This window comes from Microcaecilia unicolor, chromosome 11 (genome assembly GCF_901765095.1).
Source record: "Microcaecilia unicolor chromosome 11, aMicUni1.1, whole genome shotgun sequence".
NCBI lineage: Eukaryota > Metazoa > Chordata > Amphibia > Gymnophiona > Siphonopidae > Microcaecilia > Microcaecilia unicolor.
In genome coordinates, this window is record NC_044041.1 from 99,026,101 (window position 1) to 99,053,491 (window position 27,391).

At 42.9% G+C, this 27,391-nt stretch overlaps 1 protein-coding gene across 2 annotated transcripts in view; it reads right to left on the reverse strand.

Annotated features, from left to right (window-relative positions):
- Nucleotides 1-608: 608 nt before the first annotated feature.
- LOC115480243 (nuclear factor interleukin-3-regulated protein-like) overlaps nucleotides 609-27,391 on the reverse strand; it is a 74,490-nt gene continuing 47,707 nt past the window's right edge. For both annotated transcript variants that reach the window (XM_030218776.1, XM_030218774.1), the window contains exons 2-3: nucleotides 3,181-3,355; nucleotides 609-1,966 (exon numbers count right to left, since the gene is read on the reverse strand). In XM_030218776.1, the coding sequence (XP_030074636.1) occupies nucleotides 820-1,791 (972 nt within the window). In that variant the 5' untranslated portion in view covers nucleotides 1,792-1,966; nucleotides 3,181-3,355 and the 3' untranslated portion in view covers nucleotides 609-819. The remainder of the gene's footprint in view (nucleotides 1,967-3,180; nucleotides 3,356-27,391) is intronic.

Here is a 27,391-nt window from a genome sequence, read left to right on the forward strand (position 1 = left end):
TTATTTTAATGTGAGCAGGCTATGTATGGCATAGACAGAAAATGAGTTTAGTTGTCATTTTCATGACAGGAGTATTCTTACTCTGTACACATAGAGGGTAGAAAGATCCCATAAGTACCTTGTAGTTTTGACATTCAGTTATAAAAACTTCTAGCCTCACTCATGATCAGTAAAAATAAATTACACCTACAACTAATGGACAGCTATTTCATGTTCTATATCTTTTGCCTTCATGAAATTCTCCCATAGCACATTTTAATTTAAAATGCTTGCTGTAGCTTGTGAAGGACAAACTGTTCCATAGAGCATCTGAAATAGAGAGCTGCACGGGAACAAGGTTAGTGGAAATCCTGTGATGGATGCAGGCCCTGCAGGGTTCCCGTGGAAATGTAGTGCCAGGCCAGCCTACCTATCCTTTCCTTGTGTTTCAAAGCTAGCTTAGCAATTATAATAACACTAAAAATTAATGGATATGGTTGATACATTGAAATCCCCATAAACATTGAGAGGGGAAGTTATCAACATGAGCTACTGTTAAGTTGGGTTATTTTAACAAACGTTATTTTTGTACAGGGGACGGGTGGGGATGGAGAAGATTACTTGTGGGGATGGGTAGATTCCAGTGGGGATGGGTGGAGATGGGTGAAATTTCTGTCCCCGTGCAACCCTCTAATCTGAATAGGCCAAACATGCTTTGGAGAAGAGACTAAAGTTCCATTCTTAATTTCAATCTGAACAGGTTCAAATTCGTATTTATTTATTACTGAAAGTTTTCCTACCACTAGTAACACAATCGGCCTAGATCTACCTCCTAATTCTCTACATCTTTGGTTGATGGTGGATCTCTTCTTCAGCGGATGCCTTCTCTGCCGCCTCACTGCCAGCTTTGTTGTCTTCCATGTGGCCAGACGTTTTAGTCTTAATCCTGAGTTTGTGAGGCAAGGCTGAAGAGGTTTTGACCACTGAAGCATCGTCACAGAAATCTGGCAGGCCACACTGGAACAGGGGCAAGAACCTTTGATGCACTGATTCATCCTCCTCATTTGATCTGCTTGCTGTGCTTGGGAATTTGTGTCTGCTCATTTGCATCATATCAGATGATGTGCCAGGAATATTCTTATCATACAATGAAGAACAACAGTAGGGGTATTTGTCCAAAAAATGGCAATCAAAGTAGTGAGGATGGATAATAGGTTTAAAAGCAGATTCATACTTCTTTGGCTGGTGGGTAGTAGGGTTATATTTGGTTGCTGGGTGAAGCTGTGTTTCATCAAGTTCTTTATCAGTATACAAGAACTTTCTGGACTTGGGAAGATCCTTGAAAATGAACTCAGTTGAGTCTGTGATAGCTATCTTGGGAGAAAAGGTTTGTGGTCCAATATAGCAGCTATCCTGACAGAAGGATTCCAGGCTGAGGAATGGAGAATCCAGTTTACTTGATTTGTGGCCTGTGAGGTAAAATCCAAGAGAGTTCTGGATGGACTGAGTCTGCTGGTTATAGACAGCTGAGGTGATGAGCCCAAATCTGAGCTTCAAGGACAACAATTCAGCCTTCAGATAGTTATTCTCCTCACTGAGTGCAACCATCCTGCTCTCCAGGGCAAAGTCATTTAACCGTCGCTTCTCTCGTGACCGCTTAGCTGCCTCATTGTTTTTGCGCCGTTTTTCCCAGTACATGGCATCTTTCTTCTCATCTGGCATAAACTCCCTTTTGCGTCGTGAGCCAGTGGCCATCTTGCCTTGGCTTACTTTTGCCAGCAGACTCTCCTGTTCACTTTTTTCACCCAGCATCGTGACTGAGTCTTGTATAGCTGTTTTTCAAAAATGGGAACCAGAGAGACTCTTCATCATGCTAGACATGTTTCTTGAAAAAAGGACTATTGAAGCTATGGGTTTCTGTTTCAAGGGTTTGTTTTGTAGCAAAACACTTCTGAACAAAAACATTGTCTGGTTTACATCTTAAAATCTGCAGCGAATCCAAAAGAAAAGAATAATGTAATGCATTCTGTCAACAGAAAGGCTCATCTTATGCTACTTGATTTCTTTCCTAACCAATGACTATTTGAACTAATGAACTAATTGAAAGATATCTGAGGAAACAGATATCCATCTAGGATACAACATATATCCTAGATGGATGGTTTTCACCAGACCAATGTTTTTGAGCATTTCTTTGCACCAGAGTTCACTCTCTACTTCAAAACAAACAGAAAACTCTCCTTTTGTATTAGAAAGACCACAGAAAATCACAGATTAAGATTCAGCTGGCATAGCCAGCATTTTTTACTTAAATGCCAGCCATGGCAGTTAAAAGAAAAGCCAGAAATTCAGCATTAGTATTTGGTCAGTGGCTGGCATGGAATATCCAGACAGAGCAGTGACTAGAGCCACATCTGGATAGCAGTGATATTCAGCCTCTTTCTGTCCTAAGATAGCTGGGTAATCATCTGGATAGCAGTACTAAATATCAGCTCGACCCCCCCCCCGGATTCTATATATGGTGCACAAAATTGTGCGCAAATTTGGGCGTGTGCCCAATTTGTCTGCACAAGTTAATTAATGAACCAATTAATGTTGATAATTGGACACTAATAGTCCATTATCGTTGCTCTTTGGCAATAATTAGACTTTATGTGCACATCTTGCTACATACTATTCTATAAAGATGAGCACATAAATTCCTGTGCCAGGGGTCATGGGCGGATCATGGGCATTCCAAGAATTTACGCGCAGTGTTACAGAGTACTGCTGATCCGTGCCTAATTTAGGTGCGGGGATTTATACCAGGCTGCGTACACTTTGTAGCGCTCAAATAGTAGTAGTAGTAGTAGTTTCAGTTGGTATCAATCCTTGTGTCATTTATGGAATATTGCTCAGCGTTTCTTTTTTTTTTTGGCACCAGTTTTTCAGCACCAAATACAGAATTTGGGCCTATCTGGATAAGCCATGGACTGCCCTAGTGCCAAAAGAATCTGTGAAATATTCAGTGGCAATATTCAGCGGCAACCTCTAGATAGTACCACTGAATACATTCAGTGGCACTATCCAAATGGTACCACTGAATATCCATGGACAGCCGTAGCCAACGTATCTTATCCAGATGGTAGCACCTGATATCCAGATACGTGGTTGTAAATATTGAGCCCTTAGAAATTTTTTAATTGTAACAAGAATAAACACCTTGTTTTATATGCTAGACATATTTACAGTCACGGTTACAAGTTGTTGTTGAAGAGGTTGAGGGGTACAAAGTTCTTCTTGTGTCATGTATCCACATGGTTTACATTTATGAGGTCAGCCATCTTTCTTCCTTTCTTTCCTTACATAAGTTCTAGTTTCTTGGAAGGGAGGCACCCTGCAACATCAAAACAAAATGTAAAAATATCTACAGAATATTCATGCAAAAGTCAAACTATATGGTGCAAAAAAGGCAATGAAGAAAGTTTGATATGTAAAACACATTGACATGATTGACTAGAGTCTTCATATCATTTTGACAATAAGAGCAACACATGCTGAATGTAGTTATCAATAATAATAATTTGACAGGTCTACCAGTGCATAGCCATACAATCAACAAATGTTTTTATTGGGGTCTCCCAAGAAACAGGTAAACAAAACTGCTTTCCCATGGTGAATGCATGGGTTTAGGGGATAGAGATAAGCTGCGTTGGTTAGAAAAGCAGAGACACTAAGAGACTGCCAAGGGAAGGGAGCGATAGCTACAGGGATTAACATATGGGTCTGTGGACAAAGATGGAAAGAGAGGAAGCTATGGGAAGAAGGGGAACAGCTGGGTAGGCTAAGACAGAAAAGACAATCTTGAGAAAAAGAAGAGTAAGAGGGAAGGAAATACATTAGACTGCAGAGGGGATAGACTGAAAGGAAGAGAAAGAAGATGGCAGCCTTCAAGTGAAACATGAGAAGGGAAAGTAAAATAGACTGAGTTGGGGGAAGAAAGAGAAACTGAGAGGTAGACCAGAGGTTATGAGAGAGAAGAATGCTGGCCAGGATGATGGATTTGAGGAAGGGACAATATTTATTGTGAATATCTTGAAATCCTGATTGGCTGGGGTGCCTCCAGGGCCAGGTTTAGGAACCACTGACCTAAGCAGTTCACAATAATATAAACAAAATAACAGATACAAAACAAATAACAATATCATCAAATAAGATCCAACAAATAATGTCAGAAACTATAATCCTGTAATGGCTAGGATTATAGACGAGACTGACGTCAGTGCCAGGCAAAATGGTAGAGACTATTATAAAGAATAAAATTACAGGGCACATTCAAAACCATAGACTAATGAGACACAGTCAACATGGATTTATTGAAAGGAAATCTTGCCTCACCAATCTACTACATTTCTTTGAAGGGGTGATCAAACGTGGATAAAGGTGAGTCGGTTGATATTGTGTATCTGGATTTTTAAAAGGCATTTGACAAAGTACCTCTTGAAAGACTCCAGAGGAAATTGGAGAGTTATGGAATAGGAGGTAGTGTTCTAGTGTGGATTAAAAACTAGTTAAAAAATAGAAAACAGAGAGTAGGGTTAAATGATCAGCATTCTGAATGGAAAAGGGTAGATAGTGGGTTCCCCAGGGGTCTGTGCTGGGACCACTACTCCAGGGGTCTGTGCTGGGACCACTACTTTTTAACATAATTATAAATTATCTAGAGATGGGAATAACTATTGAGGTAAATCAATTTACTGACAGCACAAAGTTATTCAAAGTTGTTACATCACAAGAGGATTGTGAAAAATTACAAGAGGACCTTCCGAGACTGGGCATCCAAATGCCAGATGATGTTTAATGTGAGCAAATGCAAAGTGATGCATGTGGGAAAGAGGAACCCGAACTATAGTTACGTGATGCAGGGTTCCACATTAGGAGTCGCCAACCAGGAAAGGGATCTAGGCGTCATCTTTGATGATACATTGAAACCCTCTGCTCAGTGTGAAGCAGCGGCTACGAAAGCAAATAGCAGGGCCGTGCCAATGCGGTAAGCGGGGTAAGCGCCGCAGGGGGGCGCCATTCTCTGGGGGGCACCGCCGCTGCATGCTTACCTTGCCCCTCCCGCTCCCATGTAGGAACTGCCCACCCTCTTCTCCCCCCCAAGATCCCTTTCCTTTTTTTTCTTTTAAATTTACCTTCCTCCGGCAGTGCAGCGTCAGTGAAGGAGGCGGCGCTCCCAGTCCCGACGTCTCTAGCCTTCCATTGGTTCGCTCAGTGTCCCGCCTTCTTCTGACGTCATCCTTGACGTCAGAAGAAGGCGGAACACTGAGCGAACCAATGGAAGGCTAGAGACGTTGGGACTGGGAGCGCCGCCTCCTTCACTGACGCTGCGCTGCCGGAGGAAGGAAGGTAAATTTAAAAGAAAAAAAAAAGGAAAGGGATCTTGGGGGGAAGAAGAGGGTGGGCAGTTCCTACATGGGAGCGGGAGGGCAGGGGAGAGAGGAGCATAGATGGGAGGGCAGGGTTCATGGAAGGGAGAGAGGGGAATTGCTTGATCGGGATGAATGGCGGGGGCAGGGGACAGATGGGCATGGATGGGTGGGAGGGTAGGGCTCAGGGAGAGAGGGGAATCGCTGCCTTGGAGCCAGGCAGGTGCGGGGGGGGGGGGCAGCGCCAACTGGTAGTCTGCAGGGGGGCACCAGAGACCCTTGGCACGGCCCTGGCAAATAGAATGTATTATTAGGAAATGAATAGAAAACAAAATGAGGATGTTATAATGCCTTTGTATTGCTCCATGGTGTGACTGCACCTTGAATACTGTGTGCAATTCTGGTTACCGTATCTCAAAAAAGATATAGTGGAATTAGAAAAGGTACAGAGAAGGGTGAGAAAAATGATAAAGGGGATGGGACAACTTCCCTATGAGGAAAGGCTAAAGTGGCTAGGACTCCTCAGCTTGGAGAAAAGATGGCTGAGGGGAGATATGATAGAGGTCTATAAAATAATGAGTGGAGTAAAATGGGTAGACGTGAATCGCTTGTTTACTCTTTCCAAAAATACTAGGACTAAGGGGCATGAAATGAAGCTACTAAGTAGTAAATTTAAAACAAATCGGAGAAAATATTTCTTCACTCAATGTGTAATTAAACTCTGGAATTTGTTGCCAGAGAATTTGGTAAAAGCAGTTAACTTAGCAGGATTTTAAAAAGGTTTGGATAGCTTCCTAAAAGAAAAGACAGTAAGCCATTATTAAGATGGACTTAGTACAATACATTTTATGCTGCTTATCCTAGAAATAAGCACTGGATTTTCCGGTTTTGGGATCTTGCCAGGTACTTGTAACCTGGATTAGCTAATGTTGGAAACAGGATGCTAGGCTTGATGGACCTTCGGTCTGTCCCAGTATGGCAACACTTATGTACTTATGCTGTCTGCCAGCCTAGGGTTCAAAAAGAAGCTTAAAGGAAAGATCAGAATAGAGGAGAGGGAGAAACAAAATGCTGCTTTTAGACATTATTAAGATATTAATCTATTCCACAGAGCATGGTGCAGGAGTAGAGATGTACTAGACCAAGAGTGTGGCAGTAGATGAGATTGGGAGTTTTTTTGTATTCAAGCTCTGGTGCATCTTCTTCAATGCATTTAGGGCTCCTTTTACTAAAGGTTGCCACATGTCAAGAAGGAACTACCACCGGTCCAATGCGGCTGCCGATAGTAGTTCCGCCTCGAGTATGTACCATTTCCAGGGCTATGAAAAATACCTCCATAATTTCTAGCACAGCGCTAACCTGGCAGTAATTGGGGCTGCCTGGTTACCACTGGGTTACTGTGGGACCCCTTACCTCCACCTCCATGGGTGGCGGTAAGTGCTCCCTCCCCACATGGCCATGCTGTAAGAATAATCTTACCGCATGGCCATGCCTTTTTTAGGGGCTTTTTACCCACTGTTATAAATAGGGCCCTGATGTGCGGCAAAAATGACCCCCACTGCTACCGCAGGACCCTTTTTACCACAGCTTGGTAAAATGACCCCTAAATTATATACATGGACTTTATTATCCTGCTTGACAGAAATAATGCTACATTTCAGACATGGGCATTGCTCTTTACTCAACACAAAATGTTTTTCCTGTGGAATTTTTCCTCCGTTCTTCAAAGTACAAAAATTGTAATCTTCTGAGCAAAAGAATGTGCTACAGTATTTCAAAAGAGTGCAGTCACAGACTGGTTTTCTTGCTCAAAACTTAAATGTGCCTTATAAATATGATACATTTGTACATTTTTGTTATGAAATTACTGTTCAGAGGAAAACCACAAAACAGGTACCCCTAGCAGTAACAAACAACCACAAGCTAGAAACTCATTAGAGACCTATAGCCTCTGCTATTGAGGGATGAATCATTCGAAGAAATATTCCCTGACCTACCAGCACTAGCGTTCTTGCATGCAGCAAATCTAAAGCAAAAACTAGCAAGAAACAAGCTTCAAACAGAAAAAGAAGAAATGGCATAAAACCTTACAAAATATGTAGATCTTGTTGTTTTGTCATGGAATGAATCCTCGAACTCTAATAATATGGAACGGGTAGACATGAAGCATCTGTTTAACCTTTCCAAAAGGACTAGGAGGCATGCAATGAAGCTACAAAGTAGTAAATCGGGTACAGAAATCAGGGAACGGTAATCAGGGTATGGTAATCGGGTACAGTAATCGGGTACGGTAATCGGGTATGATAATCAGGATACAGTGATCAGCTAAAGTAATCGGGTACGGTAATCGGCCAAAGTAATCGGGTACAGTAGACGGTAATCAGCCAAAGTGATTGGGTATGGTAATCAGGGTACAGTAATCAGGGTATGGTAATCAGGGTACGGTAATCGGTCAACGTAATCAGGTACACTAATCGGGTGCGGTAATCAGGGTACAGTAATCAGGAACGGTAATCAGGGAACGTAATCAGCCAAAGTAATTGGGTACAGTAAACTGGTACGGTAATCGGCCAAAGTAATCTGGTACGGTAATCAGGGTACGATAATCAGGGTACGGTAATCGGTCAACGTAATCAGGTACACTAATCGGGTGCGGTAATCAGGGTACAGTAATCAGGGAATGGTAATCAGGGAACATAATCAGCCAAAGTAATCGGGTACAGTAAACAGGTACAGTAATCAGGATACAGTGATCAGCCAAAGTAATCGGGTACAGTAATCAGGGTACAGTAATTAGGGAACGGTATTCAGCCAAAGTAATCAGGTACAGTAATTGGGTATGGTAATCGGCCAAAGTAATCAGGGTACAGTAATCGGGTACAATAATCAGGTGCAGTAAATGGCCAAAGTAATCGGGTACGGTAATCAGGGTAAGGTAATCGGGTACAGTAATCGGGTGCGGTAATCAGGCTACAGTAATCAGGATACAGTGATCAGCCAAAGTAATCGGGTACAGTAATCAGGGTACAGTAATCGGGTACGGTAATCGGTGAAAGTAATCGGGTACGGTAATCAGGGTACAGTAATTGGGTGTGGTAATCAGGCTACAGTAATCAGGATACAGCCAAAGTAATCGGGTACAGTAATCAGGGTACAGTAATCAGGGAACGGTAATCAGCCAAAGTAATCAGGGTACAGTAATCGGGTACAATAATCGGGTGCAGTAATCGGATACAGTAAATGGCCAAAGTAATCGGGTATGGTAATCAGGGTAAGGTAATCAGGGTACAGTAATCGGGTGCGGTAATCAGGCTACAGTAATCAGGGAATGGTAATCAGGGTACAGTAATCAGGGTACAGTAATCAGGGAACGGTATTCAGCCAAAGTAATCAGGTACAGTAATTGGGTATGGTAATCGGCCAAAGTAATCAGGGTACAGTAATCGGGTACAATAATCAGGTGCAGTAAATGGCCAAAGTAATCGGGTACGGTAATCAGGGTAAGGTAATCGGGTACAGTAATCAGGATACAGTGATCAGCCAAAGTAATCGGGTACAGTAATCAGGGTACAGTAATCGGGTACGGTAATCGGTGGAAGTAATCGGGTACGGTAATCAGGGTACAGTAATTGGGTGTGGTAATCAGGCTACAGTAATCAGGATACAGCCAAAGTAATCGGGTACAGTAATCAGGGTACAGTAATCGGGTATGGTAATCGGTCAAAGTAATCGGGTACGGTAATCAGGGTATGGTAATCGGGTACAGTAATCGGATATGGTAATCGGTCAAAGTAATCGGGTACAGTAATTGGGTGCGGTAATCAGGCTACAGTAATCAGGATACAGTGATCAGCCGAAGTAATTGGGTACAGTAATCAGGTACGGTAATCAGGGTACGGTAATCGGGAACAGTAATCGGGTACAGTAATCAGGCTATGGTAATCGGTCAAAGTAATCGGGTACAGTAATTGGGTGCGGTAATCAGGCTACAGTAATCATGATACAGTAATCAGGGTACAGTAATCGGGTATGGTAATCGGTCAAAGTAATCGGGTACAGTAATCAGGGTACGGTAATCGAGTACAGTAATCGGGCATGGTAATCAGGCTACAGTAATCAGGATACAGTGATCAGCCGAAGTAATCGGGTACAGTAATCGGGTACGGTAATCAGGGTATGGTAATCGGTCAAAGTAATCGGGTACAGTAATTGGGTGCGGTAATCAGGCTACAGTAATCATGATACAGTGATCAGCCAAAGTAATCAGGTACAGTAATCAGGGTACAGTAATCGGATACAGTAAATGGCCAAAGTAATTGGGTACGGTAATCAGAGTATGGTAATCGGGTACAGTAATCGGGTATGGTAATCGGTCAAAGTAATCGAGTACGGTAATCAGGGTACGAGGATCGGGTACAGTAATCGGGTACAGTAATTGGGTGCGGTAATCAGGCTACAGTAATCAGGATACAGTGATCATCCAAAGTAATCGGGTACAGTAATCAGGGTACAGTAATCGGGTATGGTAATCAGCAAAAGTAATCAGGTACAGTAATTGGGTGCGGTAATCAGGCTACAGTAATCATGATACAGTGATCAGCCAAAGTAATCAGGTACAGTAATCAGGGTACAGTAATCGGATACAGTAAATGGCCAAAGTAATTGGGTACGGTAATCAGGGTATGGTAATCGGGTACAGTAATCGGGTATGGTAATCGGCCAAAGTAATCAGGGTAAGGTAATCAGGGTAAGGTAATCAGGGTACAGTAATCGGGTGCGGTAATCAGGCTACAGTAATCAGGATACAGTGATCAGCCAAAGTAATCGGGTATGGTAATCGGCCAAAGTAATCAGGGTACAGTAATCTGGTGCGGTAATCAGGCTACATTAATCAGGATACAGTGATCAGCCAAAGTAATTGGGTACAGTAATCAGGGTACAGTAATTGGGTATGGTAATCGGTCAAAGTAATCGGGTACGGTAATCAGGGTGTGGTAATCGGGTACAGTAATCGGGTATGGTAATCGGTCAAAGTAATCGGGTACAGTAATTGGGTGCGCTAATCAGGCTCCAGTAATCAGAATACAGTGATCAACCGAAGTAATCGGGTACAGTAATCTGGTACGGTAATCAGGGTACGGTAATCGGGTACGGTAATCAGGGTATGGTAATCGGTCAAAGTAATCGGGTACAGTAATTGGGTGCGGTAATCAGGCTACAGTAATCATGATACAGTAATCAGGGTACAGTAATCGGGTATGGTAATCGGTCAAAGTAATCGGGTACGGTAATCAGGGTACGGTAATCGAGTACAGTAATCGGGCGCGGTAATCAGGCTACAGTAATCAGGATACAGTGATCAGCCGAAGTAATCGGGTACAGTAATTGGGTGCGGTAATCAGGCTACAGTAATCATGATACAGTAATCAGGGTACGGTAATCGGGTATGGTAATCGGTCAAAGTAATCGGGTACGGTAATCAGGGTACGGTAATCGGGTACAGTAATCGGGTACAGTAATTGGGTGCGGTTATCAGGCTACAGTAATCAGGATACAGTGATCAGCCAAAGTAATCGGGTACAGTAATCAGGGTACAGTAATCGGGTATGGTAATCGGTCAAAGTAATCGGGTACGGTAATCAGGGTACGGTAATCGGGTACAGTAATCGGGTACAGTAATCGGGTGCGGTAATCAGGCTACAGTAATCAGGATACAGTGATCAGCCAAAGTAATCGAGTACAGTAATCAGGGTACAGTAATCGGGTATGGTAATCGGTCAAAGTAATCGGGTACGGTAATCAGGGTATGGTAATCGGGTACAGTAATCGGGTACAGTAATTGGGTGCGGTAATCAGGCTACAGTAATCAGGATACAGTGATTAGCCGAAGTAATCGGGTACAGTAATCGGGTACGGTAATCAGGGTACGGTAATCGGTCAAAGTAATCGGGTACAGTAATTGGGTGCGGTAATCAGGCTACAGTAATCAGGATACAGTGATCAGCCAAAGTAATTGGGTACAGTAATCAGGGTACAGTAATTGGGTATGGTAATCGGTCAAAGTAATCGGGTACGGTAATCAGGGTGTGGTAATCGGGTACAGTAATCGGGTATGGTAATCGGTCAAAGTAATTGGGTGCGCTAATCAGGCTCCAGTAATCAGAATACAGTGATCAACCGAAGTAATCGGGTTACAGTAATCTGGTACGGTAATCAGGGTACGGTAATCGGGTACGGTAATCAGGGTATGGTAATCGGTCAAAGTAATCGGGTACAGTAATTGGGTGCGGTAATCAGGCTACAGTAATCATGATACAGTAATCAGGGTACAGTAATCGGGTACAGTAATCGGGTATGGTAATCGGTCAAAGTAATTGGGTACAGTAATTGGGTGCGGTAATCAGGCTACAGTAATCATATACAGTGATCAGCCGAAGTAATCGGGTACAGTAATCGGGTACGGTAATCAGGGTACGGTAATTGGGTACGGTAATCAGGGTATGGTAATCGGTCAAAGTAATCGGGTACAGTAATTGGGTGCGGTAATCAGGCTACAGTAATCATGATACAGTAATCAGGGTACAGTAATCGGGTATGGTAATCGGTCAAAGTAATCGGGTACGGTAATCAGGGTACGGTAATCGAGTACAGTAATCGGGCGCGGTGATCAGGCTACAGTAATCAGGATACAGTGATCAGCCGAAGTAATCGGGTACAGTAATTGGGTGCGGTAATCAGGCTACAGTAATCATGATACAGTAATCAGGGTACGGTAATCGGGTATGGTAATCGGTCAAAGTAATCGGGTACGGTAATCAGGGTACGGTAATCGGGTACAGTAATCGGGTACAGTAATTGGGTGCGGTTATCAGGCTACAGTAATCAGGATACAGTGATCAGCCAAAGTAATCGGGTACAGTAATCAGGGTACAGTAATCGGGTATGGTAATCGGTCAAAGTAATCGGGTACGGTAATCAGGGTACGGTAATCGGGTACAGTAATCGGGTACAGTAATCGGGTGCGGTAATCAGGCTACAGTAATCAGGATACAGTGATCAGCCAAAGTAATCGAGTACAGTAATCAGGGTACAGTAATCGGGTATGGTAATCGGTCAAAGTAATCGGGTACGGTAATCAGGGTATGGTAATCGGGTACAGTAATCGGGTACAGTAATTGGGTGCGGTAATCAGGCTACAGTAATCAGGATACAGTGATTAGCCGAAGTAATCGGGTACAGTAATCGGGTACGGTAATCAGGGTACGGTAATCGGTCAAAGTAATCGGGTACAGTAATTGGGTGCGGTAATCAGGCTACAGTAATCAGGATACAGTGATCAGCCAAAGTAATTGGGTACAGTAATCAGGGTACAGTAATTGGGTATGGTAATCGGTCAAAGTAATCGGGTACGGTAATCAGGGTGTGGTAATCGGGTACAGTAATCGGGTATGGTAATCGGTCAAAGTAATTGGGTGCGCTAATCAGGCTCCAGTAATCAGAATACAGTGATCAACCGAAGTAATCGGGTTACAGTAATCTGGTACGGTAATCAGGGTACGGTAATCGGGTACGGTAATCAGGGTATGGTAATCGGTCAAAGTAATCGGGTACAGTAATTGGGTGCGGTAATCAGGCTACAGTAATCATGATACAGTAATCAGGGTACAGTAATCGGGTACAGTAATCGGGTATGGTAATCGGTCAAAGTAATTGGGTACAGTAATTGGGTGCGGTAATCAGGCTACAGTAATCATATACAGTGATCAGCCGAAGTAATCGGGTACAGTAATCGGGTACGGTAATCAGGGTACGGTAATTGGGTACGGTAATCAGGGTATGGTAATCGGTCAAAGTAATCGGGTACAGTAATTGGGTGCGGTAATCAGGCTACAGTAATCATGATACAGTAATCAGGGTACAGTAATCGGGTATGGTAATCGGTCAAAGTAATCGGGTACGGTAATCAGGGTACGGTAATCGAGTACAGTAATCGGGCGCGGTGATCAGGCTACAGTAATCAGGATACAGTGATCAGCCGAAGTAATCGGGTACAGTAATTGGGTGCGGTAATCAGGCTACAGTAATCATGATACAGTAATCAGGGTACGGTAATCGGGTATGGTAATCGGTCAAAGTAATCGGGTACGGTAATCAGGGTACGGTAATCGGGTACAGTAATCGGGTACAGTAATTGGGTGCGGTTATCAGGCTACAGTAATCAGGATACAGTGATCAGCCAAAGTAATCGGGTACAGTAATCAGGGTACAGTAATCGGGTATGGTAATCGGTCAAAGTAATCGGGTACGGTAATCAGGGTACGGTAATTGGGTACAGTAATCGGGTACAGTAATCGGGTGCGGTAATCAGGCTACAGTAATCAGGATACAGTGATCAGCCAAAGTAATCGAGTACAGTAATCAGGGTACAGTAATCGGGTATGGTAATCGGTCAAAGTAATCGGGTACGGTAATCAGGGTATGGTAATCGGGTACAGTAATCGGGTACAGTAATTGGGTGCGGTAATCAGGCTACAGTAATCAGGATACAGTGATTAGCCGAAGTAATCAGGATACAGTGATCAGCCAAAGTAATCGGGTACAGTAATCAGGGTACAGTAATCGGGTATGGTAATCGGTCAAAGTAATCGGGTACGGTAATCAGGGTACGGTAATCGGGTACAGTAATCGGGTACAGTAATCGGGTGCGGTAATCAGGCTACAGTAATCAGGATACAGTGATCAGCCAAAGTAATCGAGTACAGTAATCAGGGTACAGTAATCGGGTATGGTAATCGGTCAAAGTAATCGGGTACGGTAATCAGGGTATGGTAATCGGGTACAGTAATCGGGTACAGTAATTGGGTGCGGTAATCAGGCTACAGTAATCAGGATACAGTGATTAGCCGAAGTAATCGGGTACAGTAATCGGGTACGGTAATCAGGGTACGGTAATCGGTCAAAGTAATCGGGTACAGTAATTGGGTGCGGTAATCAGGCTACAGTAATCAGGATACAGTGATCAGCCAAAGTAATTGGGTACAGTAATCAGGGTACAGTAATTGGGTATGGTAATCGGTCAAAGTAATCGGGTACGGTAATCAGGGTGTGGTAATCGGGTACAGTAATCGGGTATGGTAATCGGTCAAAGTAATTGGGTGCGCTAATCAGGCTCCAGTAATCAGAATACAGTGATCAACCGAAGTAATCGGGTTACAGTAATCTGGTACGGTAATCAGGGTACGGTAATCGGGTACGGTAATCAGGGTATGGTAATCGGTCAAAGTAATCGGGTACAGTAATTGGGTGCGGTAATCAGGCTACAGTAATCATATACAGTGATCAGCCGAAGTAATCGGGTACAGTAATCGGGTACGGTAATCAGGGTACGGTAATTGGGTACGGTAATCAGGGTATGGTAATCGGTCAAAGTAATCGGGTACAGTAATTGGGTGCGGTAATCAGGCTACAGTAATCATGATACAGTAATCAGGGTACAGTAATCGGGTATGGTAATCGGTCAAAGTAATCGGGTACGGTAATCAGGGTACGGTAATCGAGTACAGTAATCGGGCGCGGTGATCAGGCTACAGTAATCAGGATACAGTGATCAGCCGAAGTAATCGGGTACAGTAATTGGGTGCGGTAATCAGGCTACAGTAATCATGATACAGTAATCAGGGTACGGTAATCGGGTATGGTAATCGGTCAAAGTAATCGGGTACGGTAATCAGGGTACGGTAATCGGGTACAGTAATCGGGTACAGTAATTGGGTGCGGTTATCAGGCTACAGTAATCAGGATACAGTGATCAGCCAAAGTAATCGGGTACAGTAATCAGGGTACAGTAATCGGGTATGGTAATCGGTCAAAGTAATCGGGTACGGTAATCAGGGTACGGTAATCGGGTACAGTAATCGGGTACAGTAATCGGGTGCGGTAATCAGGCTACAGTAATCAGGATACAGTGATCAGCCAAAGTAATCGAGTACAGTAATCAGGGTACAGTAATCGGGTATGGTAATCGGTCAAAGTAATCGGGTACGGTAATCAGGGTATGGTAATCGGGTACAGTAATCGGGTACAGTAATTGGGTGCGGTAATCAGGCTACAGTAATCAGGATACAGTGATTAGCCGAAGTAATCGGGTACAGTAATCGGGTACGGTAATCAGGGTACGGTAATCGGTCAAAGTAATCGGGTACAGTAATTGGGTGCGGTAATCAGGCTACAGTAATCAGGATACAGTGATCAGCCAAAGTAATTGGGTACAGTAATCAGGGTACAGTAATTGGGTATGGTAATCGGTCAAAGTAATCGGGTACGGTAATCAGGGTGTGGTAATCGGGTACAGTAATCGGGTATGGTAATCGGTCAAAGTAATTGGGTGCGCTAATCAGGCTCCAGTAATCAGAATACAGTGATCAACCGAAGTAATCGGGTTACAGTAATCTGGTACGGTAATCAGGGTACGGTAATCGGGTACGGTAATCAGGGTATGGTAATCGGTCAAAGTAATCGGGTACAGTAATTGGGTGCGGTAATCAGGCTACAGTAATCATGATACAGTAATCAGGGTACAGTAATCGGGTACAGTAATCGGGTATGGTAATCGGTCAAAGTAATTGGGTACAGTAATTGGGTGCGGTAATCAGGCTACAGTAATCATATACAGTGATCAGCCGAAGTAATCGGGTACAGTAATCGGGTACGGTAATCAGGGTACGGTAATTGGGTACGGTAATCAGGGTATGGTAATCGGTCAAAGTAATCGGGTACAGTAATTGGGTGCGGTAATCAGGCTACAGTAATCATGATACAGTAATCAGGGTACAGTAATCGGGTATGGTAATCGGTCAAAGTAATCGGGTACGGTAATCAGGGTACGGTAATCGAGTACAGTAATCGGGCGCGGTGATCAGGCTACAGTAATCAGGATACAGTGATCAGCCGAAGTAATCGGGTACAGTAATTGGGTGCGGTAATCAGGCTACAGTAATCATGATACAGTAATCAGGGTACGGTAATCGGGTATGGTAATCGGTCAAAGTAATCGGGTACGGTAATCAGGGTACGGTAATCGGGTACAGTAATCGGGTACAGTAATTGGGTGCGGTTATCAGGCTACAGTAATCAGGATACAGTGATCAGCCAAAGTAATCGGGTACAGTAATCAGGGTACAGTAATCGGGTATGGTAATCGGTCAAAGTAATCGGGTACGGTAATCAGGGTACGGTAATTGGGTACAGTAATCGGGTACAGTAATCGGGTGCGGTAATCAGGCTACAGTAATCAGGATACAGTGATCAGCCAAAGTAATCGAGTACAGTAATCAGGGTACAGTAATCGGGTATGGTAATCGGTCAAAGTAATCGGGTACGGTAATCAGGGTATGGTAATCGGGTACAGTAATCGGGTACAGTAATTGGGTGCGGTAATCAGGCTACAGTAATCAGGATACAGTGATTAGCCGAAGTAATCGGGTACAGTAATCGGGTACGGTAATCAGGGTACGGTAATCGGTCAAAGTAATCGGGTACAGTAATTGGGTACGGTAATCAGGCTACAGTAATCATAATACAGTAATCAGGCTACAGTAATCGGGTACAGTAATCAGGTATGGTAATCGGTCAAAGTAATTGGGTACAGTAATTGGGTGTGGTAATCAGGCTACAGTAATCAGGATACAGTGATCAGCCAAAGTAATCGGGTACAGTAATCAGGTACGGTAATCAGGGTACGGTAATCGGGTACGGTAATCAGGATATGGTAATCGGTCAAAGTAATCGGGTATGGTAATCAGGGTACGGTAATCGAGTACAGTAATCGGGCGCGGTAATCAGGCTACAGTAATCAGGATACAGTGATCAGCCGAAGTAATCGGGTACAGTAATCGGGTACGGTAATCAGGGTTCGGTAATCGGGTATGGTAATCAGGGTATGGTAATCGGTCAAAGTAATCGGGTACAGTAATTGGGTGCGGTAATCAGGCTACAGTAATCATGATACAGTAATCAGGGTACAGTAATCAGGTATGGTAATCTGTCAAAGTAATCGGGTACGGTAATCAGGGTACGGTAATCGGGTACAGTAATCGGGTACAGTAATCAGGATACAGTAATCATGATACAGTAATCAGGGTACAGTAATCAGGTATGGTAATCTGTCAAAGTAATCGGGTACGGTAATCAGGGTACGGTAATCAGGCTACAGTAATCAGGATACAGTGATCAGCCAAAGTAATCGGGTACAGTAATCAGGGTACAGTAATCGAGTATGGTAATCGGTCAAAGTACTCGGGTACGTTAATCAGGGTACGGTAATCGGGTACAGTAATCGGGTTCAGTAATCGGGTGCGGTAATCAGGCTACAGTAATCAGGATACAGTGATCAGCGAAAGTAATTGGGTACAATAATCGGGTGCAGTAATCGGATACAGTAAATGGCCAAAGTAATCGGGTACAGTAATCAGGGTATGGTAATTGGGTACAGTAATCGGGTATGGTAATCGGCCAAAGTAATCAGGGTACGGTAATCAGGGTACAGTAATCTGGTGCGGTAATCAGGCTACATTAATCAGGATACAGTGATCAGCCAAAGTAATTGGGTACAGTAATCAGGCTACAGTAATCGGGTACGGTAATCAGGGTACAGTAATCGGGTATGGTAATCGGTCAAAGTAATCGGGTACAGTAATCGGGTGCGGTAATCAGGCTACAGTAATCATGACACAGTGATCAGCCAAAGTAATCGGGTACAGTAATCAGGGTACAGTAATCGGGTATGGTAATCGGTCAAAGTAATCGGGTACAGTAATCGGGTGCAGTAATCAGGCTACAGTAATCATGACACAGTGATCAGCCAAAGTAATCGGGTACAGTAATCAGGGTACGGTAATCGGGTACAGTAATTGGGTACAGTAATTGGGTATGGTAATCGGCCAAAGTAATCAGGGTACGGTAATCGGGTACAATAATCGGGTGCAGTAATCGGATACAGTAAATGGCCAAAGTAATCGGGTACGATAATCAGATAAAGTAATCGGGTACAGTAATCGTTGCCAGAGAATGTGGTAAAGGCAGTGTCGATCCTAGGTTGGCTGCCACCTGGGGCGGATTACCGATGCGCACCCCCCCCCCAGGTGCAGCACGACACTCCCCCCCCCCCCGGTGCAATGACACCCCCCCCCCCCCAGGTGCATTCTTAGCTGCTGGGAGCAGCCGTGCAGCTCTCGGCTCCGCTGGCTCCCTGCTCCCTCTGCCCCGGAACAGGAAGTAACCTCTCTGCTCTCTGCACCCCTCCATCAGCATGCACCCGGGGCGGACCACCCCCACCGCCCAGACCTTGGTACGCCGCTGGGTAAAGGTGGTTAGCTTAGCATGGGTTTAAAAAGGTTTGGACGGCTTCCTAAAGGAAAAGTCCATAGACCATTATTAAAATGGACTTGGGGAAAATCCACTGTTTATTTCTGGGATAAGAAGCATAAAATGTTTTGTACTTTTTTGGGATCTTGTCAGGTATTTGTGACCTGGATTGGCCACTGTTGGAAACAGGATGCTGGGCTCGATGGACCTTTGCAGGCTTATTTTTGAAAGAGAAGGACGCCCATCTTTTGACACAAATCGCAAGATGAGCGTCCTTCTCCAAGGGTTGCCCAAATCGGCATAATCAAAAGCTGATTTTGGGTGTCCTCAACTGCTTTCCGTCGCGGGGATGACCAAAGTTCACAGGGGCGTGTCGGAAACGTAGCAATAGCAGGACTGGGGCGTGCTTAACACATGGGCGTCCTCGGCCGATAATGGAAAAAAGAAGGGCGCCCTGACGAGCACTTGGCCGACTTTACTTGTTCCATTTTTTCTTGTGACCAAGCCTCAAAAACGTGCTCGAACTGACCAGATGATCACCACAGGAAATCGGGGATGACCTCCCCTTACTCCCCCAGTGGTCACCAAACCCCTCCCACCCTAAAAAAAACTTTTAAAATATTTTTTGCTAGCCTCTATGCCAGCCTCAAATGTCATACCCAGCTCCATCACAGCAGTATGTAGGTCCCTGGAGCTGTTTTAGTGGGTGCAGTGCACTTCAGGCAGGCGGACCCAGGCCCATCCCCCCCTACCTGTTACACTTGTGGTGGTAAATGTGAGCCCTTCAAAACCCACCACAAACCCACTGTACCCACATGTAGGTGCCCCCCTTCATCCCTAAGGGCTATGGTAGTGGTGTACAGTTGTGGGGAGTGGGTTTTGGGGGCTCAGCAGCCAAGGTAAGGGAGCTGTGCATCTGGGAGCAATTTCTGAAGTCCACTGCAAAGCCCCCTAGGATGCCCTGTTGGTGTCCTGGCATGTGAGGGGGACCAGTGCACTACGAATGCTGGCTCCTCCCATGACCAAATGGCTTGGATTTGGTCGTTTCTGAGATGGGTGTCCTCGGTTTCCATTATCGCTGAAAACCGGGGATGGCCATCTCTAAGGTCGACCTAAATGTTGAGATTTGGGCGTCCCCGACCGTATTATCAAAACAAGATGGCCGCCCATCTTGTTTCGACAATATGGGTTTCCCCGCCCCTTTGCAAGAATGTCCTGCGAGGACGCCCTCAGGAAATCTTGGGCGCCCCGTTCGATTATGCCCCTCTTGGTCTGTCCCAGTATGGCAATACTTATGTTCTTATTTATACAGATGATGTACCATGATGGAATAAAAAATCATGTCTTGCACAAGGAAAGAAAACAAAGGCTATGGAGAAATATATTACTTATGTCTGCTTTGAAACAGGAATTGACTCTATGAGAGTCATATAGTACTTTGACCCAGCTCTGACAGGTTGCTCAGGTGCAGACATAGTTGGGTTCATTGAACATTGAAATGTCTGAGACCAGTTCACAGAGTACAGGGCAGTATGGCACTTTGGCTTTTGGGAGAATAGAGAATGTTAAAAACGTTACTAGGCCGAATGCTCTTGGTGTAAAAACCATACAGTAGAAAATTGGCAGATTTATAACAACAGGTACGGAACAGGAATAAACTCAGGAATAATATTTATTTTTATAATTTTTATCAACTCTGCATGCAAAAGTAAGAGCTACATATCTCTACATTTAATATTTTGTGACTAATCTGAAAACACCATTAAGTTTCCCCTGTTATGAAAACATCACATCAGTTATTGGTGTCTAGCAAGATAAAAGTTTAAGATGCTGGTTGTTGCCTTAAAAGTGGTGAACAGACTAACATTTAAGTATCTCCAGCCAGTTGGGTTTTCAATATATTAAAAATATATATGTATGAGAGAAATTTGCATGCAGCGGAAGCAATGCATGAAATCTGTCTCACAAATATTCATTTCAGATATCCTGAAAACCTGACTGGCTTGGATTCCCCCAGGACAGATTTAGGAATCACTAGTTTAAGGTCCTGGGTGTAACTCAGGTCTGCTTGGAGAGAATCAGGGGGCCCTTTTACTAAGCCGCGTAGGTGCCTACGTGCACCCAAAGTGCGTCAATTTTGAGTTACCACCCGGCTACCGCGTGGCCCTTGTGGTAATTTCATTTTTGATGGGCGTCTGCTACGCGTGCCTGAAAATATTTTTATTTTTTCTGCGCGCAGGCGGTAATCGGCATTTTATGCACATAGACCATTACCGCCCGATTATCACATGAGACCTTAATGCTAGGTCAATGGCTGACGGTAAGGTCTCAGACCCAAAATTTTCATTTTGCCGCATGCCAATTTTCATCAAAAATTTTTAAAAAGACATTTTTTACACATGTGCTGAAAAATGATTCTGCGTGCGCCCAGAACACGCGTCTACACTACCGCAGGCCATTTTTCAGTGCGCCTTTGTAAATGGGCCCCTAGGTGAAGAGTTTTTTTCTATATTGTCTCCTGTGTGCTGGAATGCTTTACCAGGGGACCTATGCAAATTTTCAGACTGTGGCTCAGAAGATTAGTGAAGTCTTGGCTATTCTGCAGGCTATGTTCAGAAGGAATGGATCCTCAGAAGCTTAGCCGAGATTGGGAGGCGGGGCTGGTGTTTGGGAGACGGGGCTAGTGCTGGGCAAGACTTCTACGGTCTGTGCCCTGAAAATGGCAGAAACAAATCAAGGTAAGGTATACACAAGAAGTAGCACATACAGTATGAGTTTATCTTGTTGGGCAGACTAGATGGACCGTGCAGGTCTTTTTCTGCCGTCATCTACTATGTTACTATGTTGAAGTAGCTTGATGGCCGGGGTGAGAATGGAACTTCTCAGGAAGAAGTTGGCTGAGAGCTCTGCAACCTGCTGGTTGGATAAGTAGGGGGACTGAATGCATTGAAAGTGAGAGGTACAGTAGATGACAAGGATTGCATATTGTAGAAAGGGATGTTGAGGGGTAAGGAGGAAAAGAGGTAGGTTGTTTATGTGTTTTGAGGTTTGTAATAGAAGCGATAAATAAAACTATTTGAGGGGCCTAAGTGCTAAAATTTGCAGATAATGCAGCTTAACGTGGGATTTTCCAAAATGTTTTATTAAATTTGATATCCTGCTTTTCTTTTCAGAATAAAACAGTTTACAATTCAGTGGGTCTTTTACTAAAGATTAGCTTGAGTTATCTGCAGCAGGGTCCATTTTATTCCTATGGGCCCTGCTGCAGATAACTCAAAACTCCATATTTTATAGAAAAGCCTATCCCACACTCACATACACACAAGAACATGCACACTACCTGTTTCTGGGTATAGTCCATCTTATGTTACTGCATCTTCAAAGTACCTACTATATTTCCTCAAATACCTGTATACAACAGTGAGTTTTTATAAAACATTTTAAACCTTTTTGGGTCTGCCTTGCCACGTAATGATTTTGTCAAATTATTCTAAAGGAACATTGCTAACCAAAAGAAAGCTGTTTTCCTAGTTCAAACACTAGATGCTCCTGTATGATGAGGCATGATCATCCTATTATCTTGCGAGGGCCTCAATAAACTTGCTGGTGTATAAGAAATAACTAGTTGGACCATTGGTCTGACCCAGTATGGCTGTTCTTAAGTTCTTATATTAACTAGTGAACTTAAATATGAAGGTTGCTGTTTATAAAAAGCACTATGGGCTATTTTCAATATTTTAACACTAATCCTAAAAGAGATTGGTAGCCAGTAATAATATTTATAAAATGGCATAATATGATCATATTTACATACCCCACCTAACAGCCAAATTGCCATGCTTTGCAATGTATGAAATAATTTTATATTTGACTTTGAGATACCAACATAACTCATAGTTCCATAATCTAATTGTAACCCTGCAAATGGGACTAACTAACTATTGACAATGCTATAAATAAATAAATAAATAAAGTTTGCTCAATGCATACTGTGATAACGTCACATCTAGGATAGTTGGGTTAAAGCAGTGTCAGTTTGAAATACAAGTCCCAGAAGGCATTGCAGGCAAGAAGTCAGGGAGTGAAATGAAGAACCCGGACTGGACTCCTAGCTGCAATGGGGGAAGACATGGGTGTAAGCTGGCAGGACATGTAGATGGGCTGCCACTAGGGGGAAAGCGAGTTAGGAAACCCTGTGCGCAGGAGCTCATCATTAGTCTAATGCTTAACTCAGCTGGTATGGGTGTGGGGGAAGCTAATGGAAGGAGAATGATTGGTTGTAAGAGCAGAAGCCAGGGATTGATTAGGCAGGTGGGAAGGAGTCCCACAGGAGAGAAGAGAGAAGCAGTTGCAGGCTGAAAACCCTTTGGGTAAGAGAGGTCCCTAAAGTACTGAAGCAGGCTGAAATCCCTTGTGAGGAAGTCCCAAAAGTATTTGCAGGCTGAAAATCCTTGGGTAAGGGAGGTCCCTAAAGTATTGAATTTACCAGTGAAGCTCATGCAGGGTGAAATCCCTTGGGTATGAGGAGTCCCTAAAGTATTGAACTCTCCTGAAGGTAAAGAAAGTAGAAGGTAGAAACTGCTGCTTTGTGATTTGACTGTGATGATGAATTGAATGAATTGCTTCTATTTGGAATTGAACTACTGGTTATTGTGCACTGGATAAAGAGCCCAGACTGGAGCTGACTATGAGCCTGTATTGAATCCTGATATGTGCTGATAGCCTACTGCTTAAAGGGGACTATTTGCCACACACTTTCAGGTGGCTTACATGTGCTTAAGATTGAAGGTGAATGCTGCTGTTGGAACTGTGTATCAGGTCTACTAGAAACCTGCATGGAATAAAGGCCTTAAGATTGAAGTTGCTGGTGGACATTTATTTCTTGACTGTACCGGGAGCCCGTGGCTGGAGGAGATTGTTCTATCCTTGGCTGCATTTAGAGGTACCTGGTTACAATACATTCAATCTATATGCTACTTAGCGAATGGGTATTATTGCCTGAAATAAGTTTGAAGATTTGGTTCTCCTTTGATCCTGTGGTACCATTAAAATTATATACGGTCAAGTCATTTTGCTGTGTGCCCCAAGCTAAGTGCCATTTTATCATTATGATTATTACTATTGTTTTGCACTTTGATATATGACTGTTTGGTAGACATTATAAAGGGTAATTAAAGTTTTTATCAAGTCTACTAAACAATTTTTTGGAGGTTATTCTAGACCAGTGATTATATGTAACAATGATTTTGCTACTGAGAGAAAAACATGTGATTTATACTAAATTGAACCCGCCGATTCCAAATATGAACTCCGAATTTGCCTGACACATCTAGATTTTACGTTATACATGCAAAGCCTATTCACTTATAATATTAATGCATTATATATTGGAAATATTCAAACGGACATGCCCGGACCTGTCCGGACGCGCTCAGACAGGTCTATTGGCTGATGTCTGCAGTAAGTATATAAGGCAAGATGGATAGACGCAAATGTATTAACGATCCGGACAATTTCTGCTAAATTTGTGGCAAATACACTACTTATGATCAGCGCAAGACTCTGACAAAGCGAGTATGCCTTGCTTACAAGTATTACTTTGACTGTCAAATTGTAGATCAAGATAAAAGCTGGGCACCTCATGTTTGTTGCACTGTGTGTTATTCTGGCTAACGCAGTGGTTGAATGGTAAAAGGAAAGGAATGGCTTTTGCAGTGCCAATGGTTTGGTGTGAGCAGAAAAATCACCATTCAGAAGAAACAAGTCACAAATTGTGTATCCTGACTGTAAGTCTGCTCTTAAACCAGTACCACACGATGTAGAGAATCCAGTGCCTGCCCCTCCCGCAGCAGGAAAGGCAATTGAAACTGACGCTTCTGATCCTGATGAAGAAGATGTTGATTGGCATGATGTATTTCCTGATCCAGAACAACTGCACTTGCTGAGCCAATCAGATTTAGATGATCTGGTAAGAGATCTGTCATTATCTAAAGAAGAGTCAGAACTGCTAGCTTCTAGACTTCGGGAATGGAATTTGCTACAACGAAGCAGCACAACTTCACACTTTCGTCATCGACACACCAAGTTAGCTGCAAATTATGCAATGGAAAGCAATGTCTGTTTCTGTACTGATGTAAATGGTCTTATGATGGAGTTAGATGGTACACATGTTCCCGATGAATGGAGGCTATTCATAGACTCTAGCAAAACGAGTTTGAAAGCTGTCTTGTTGCACAATGGTAACGAAAAACCATCTGTTCCATTGGCTTATGGGGTTGGAATGAAAGAGACCCATGCTTCTATGGAGTTAATTTTGAAAATGATCAAATACTCTGAACATAAATGGAATATTTGTGCTGACCTGAAAGTGGTAGCACTGCTGCTTGGCCTACAGTTAGGGTACAAGAAACATATATGCTTCTTGTGCCTATGGAACAGTCGTGATGACAAAAATCATTACAAAATGAGACAGTGGCCTCTCAGAGTCGAGCACACACAAATCACTGATCGATCCACTTCAAGTTTATCTTCCACCACTTCACATTAAACTTGGTTTAATAAAAAAATTTGTAATTGCACTTGATCGTGATGGAAATGTTTTCCAGTATTTGAAGGAGATGTTTAGCACACTGAAAACTGAGGCTAAAATAAAGGCTGGAATTTTTATTGGCCCCGAAATCAACAAAATAATGCATGATGACACATTCAGAACAAAACTCAACCCTCTGGAACTTGCAGCTTGGGATGCATTTGTGCTAGTAGTGCAGAACTTCCTTGGGAACAGACAAGCTGAAAACTATGCTGAACTAGTAGACAACATGCTTAAAGCATATGAACAACTTGGCTGCCAAATGCCATTGAAAATGCATTTCTTACATTCCCATCTTGACTTTTTCCCTCCCAATTTGGGACACGTAAGTGACGAACATGGAGAGAGGTTCCATAAAGACATTTCTACAATGGAGAACAGATATCAAGGCCGCTGGAATCCCAACATGATGGGGGACTACTGCTGGTTTTTGCAACGGGAAAATATGACCGGTCACAAACGCAAAAGCAGATGCCTGAAGCACTTTTAACAGTACTGGGCCTTGCTGAAGTAAGACTTTTAAACTGGAATATGAGACTTTTTTGAAATTTTGTTATTCCATTATATTTTCATATACTGTTTACTATGAAAACTTTGATGCAGATCAGGTAATTGTTGGAGTAAAACTCGTTCTGTAAAAAATTATTCAATGCTTTCCAAGTGCTTAATTCATTTGGGCAAACTTATGCATAACAAGTTTTCCTGACGTGTTACAACAAATCTGACTTCAGATTTGGAATACGCACACTAAATTTAGTATAGGACAAATGTTTTTTGCCCAGTAGCACATGAAAATTTTTTTTGTTGTGCTGTTGTGTTGACCAATCACATTGTCAAGTGGCTATATTTTAATGGAGCCTAAGTATTGTTGATCTTGGTCTTTATGAGGTCTTTTCCTCCTTATTTTTGAAAGAGAAAATTATTCAGATTCCTGTATTTCCTTACAGAATTTATCATTGTTTACTTTAGATGTGCTCTATTTTTTACATGGTATAATTGATCCTTTTTTTCCTTTGTTGTGAGACATATTATAAATTTAACAAAAGGAACCTCAAACCTCCCAACAGGGGAATTCTTACTGAGTATATAACCCTCTACGATATCCGGAGTCCATTCCTATCATTGGTTCCACTATCACAGGGGAAAAAACCCCACAAATGTTTAGATAGGTTTATAATTGATCCATATTCAGTTACTTGTTACTGTTTGCTGATTGTACCTTTTCTGTTCATTGTTCTAATTTTTTCATGACAATAAACATTTTTAGTTTATTGTCTGGACTGACTAAGAATCCTGGTGATTTGTGGGTTGGGTCTATTGGTGCTTTCTAGGAACTGTGAGACCATTGGGAGTGTGGCCCCAGTAACCTAGAAATCAGGGGCAGCCCAAGGCAATCTGCGTTCCCCTTCTCCACCGCCCCCAGCTCCTCATCAAAATTACAATCAGGGAGATCTGCATGAAACAAAACGTTTATTTTTATTTTGACATACAAAACCACTTGTACTTGAAACATGTTCAAAACAGAATAATCCATTTGTGCATCGAAAATTTAAACTTCTACAAAACAGATGCAGATGTGATTCCATGTGCCCCAATGAAAGGAGAGTTTAATTTTGCTTCCATTTAATTTTAGTATATTCCATCTTTATAACAACAGGCTTCCCAAGACAGATTACAACAACAGTTAAGATGAACCCATCAAGAAGCAGGATATCCTCACTGAAATTTGGCCATCTGTATTGTATAGAACAGTGTAGAAAAATGAGCACAAAATACAGGGTTTGTAACTGCTGTTTCTCCAGCTACAATAAATTTTAAGCTGTTTTAGTGATATTCAATTGTTATTTCATGATATTTATATTTACATATGGGAAGCTTTCAAATACATTAAAAAGCTGTCAAATAAGTGAAAAAATAACAAAACATTTTGTCCTCCACCTTTTAAGGCACTGCCTATCCAACTGGAACAGCTTTAGACTTTTTATAGATGGGCCACGCATAGGCAGTCCCTTATTTCTAATAATCTTTTTACTATTGCTTTCAATAGCAT